Source organism: Myotis brandtii, unplaced genomic scaffold (genome assembly GCF_000412655.1).
Source record: "Myotis brandtii unplaced genomic scaffold, ASM41265v1 scaffold1094, whole genome shotgun sequence".
Taxonomy (NCBI): Eukaryota; Metazoa; Chordata; class Mammalia; order Chiroptera; family Vespertilionidae; genus Myotis; species Myotis brandtii.
Window position 1 is genome coordinate 121,122 of NW_005353728.1, and position 245 is coordinate 121,366.

The 245-nt window shown below is 71.4% G+C and overlaps 1 protein-coding gene across 1 annotated transcript in view; it reads left to right on the top strand.

Annotated features, from left to right (window-relative positions):
• The window catches only part of SLC27A5 (solute carrier family 27 (fatty acid transporter), member 5), a 12,106-nt gene that overhangs the window by 10,140 nt on the left and 1,721 nt on the right, over positions 1–245 (top strand). The window contains exon 7 of the mRNA XM_014543551.1: positions 8–207. Within this exon, the coding sequence (XP_014399037.1) occupies positions 8–207 (200 nt within the window). The remainder of the gene's footprint in view (positions 1–7; positions 208–245) is intronic.

Genomic DNA, 245 nt, shown 5'->3' on the forward strand with positions numbered 1-245 from the left:
CCGCCCAGGGGAGCCCGGGCTGCTTCTCACCCGGGTGCTGAGCCGCAACCCCTTCCTGGGCTACCGCGGGCCCCGCGAGCTGTCGGAACGGAAGCTGGTGCGGAAGGTGCGGCGCGCGGACGACATTTACTACAACACCGGGGACGTGCTGTCCGTGGACCGCGAAGGCTTCCTCTACTTCCACGACCGCCTCGGGGACACTTACCGGTGCTGGGCGGGGCTTCGGGGGCGGGGCCCCGGGGCTT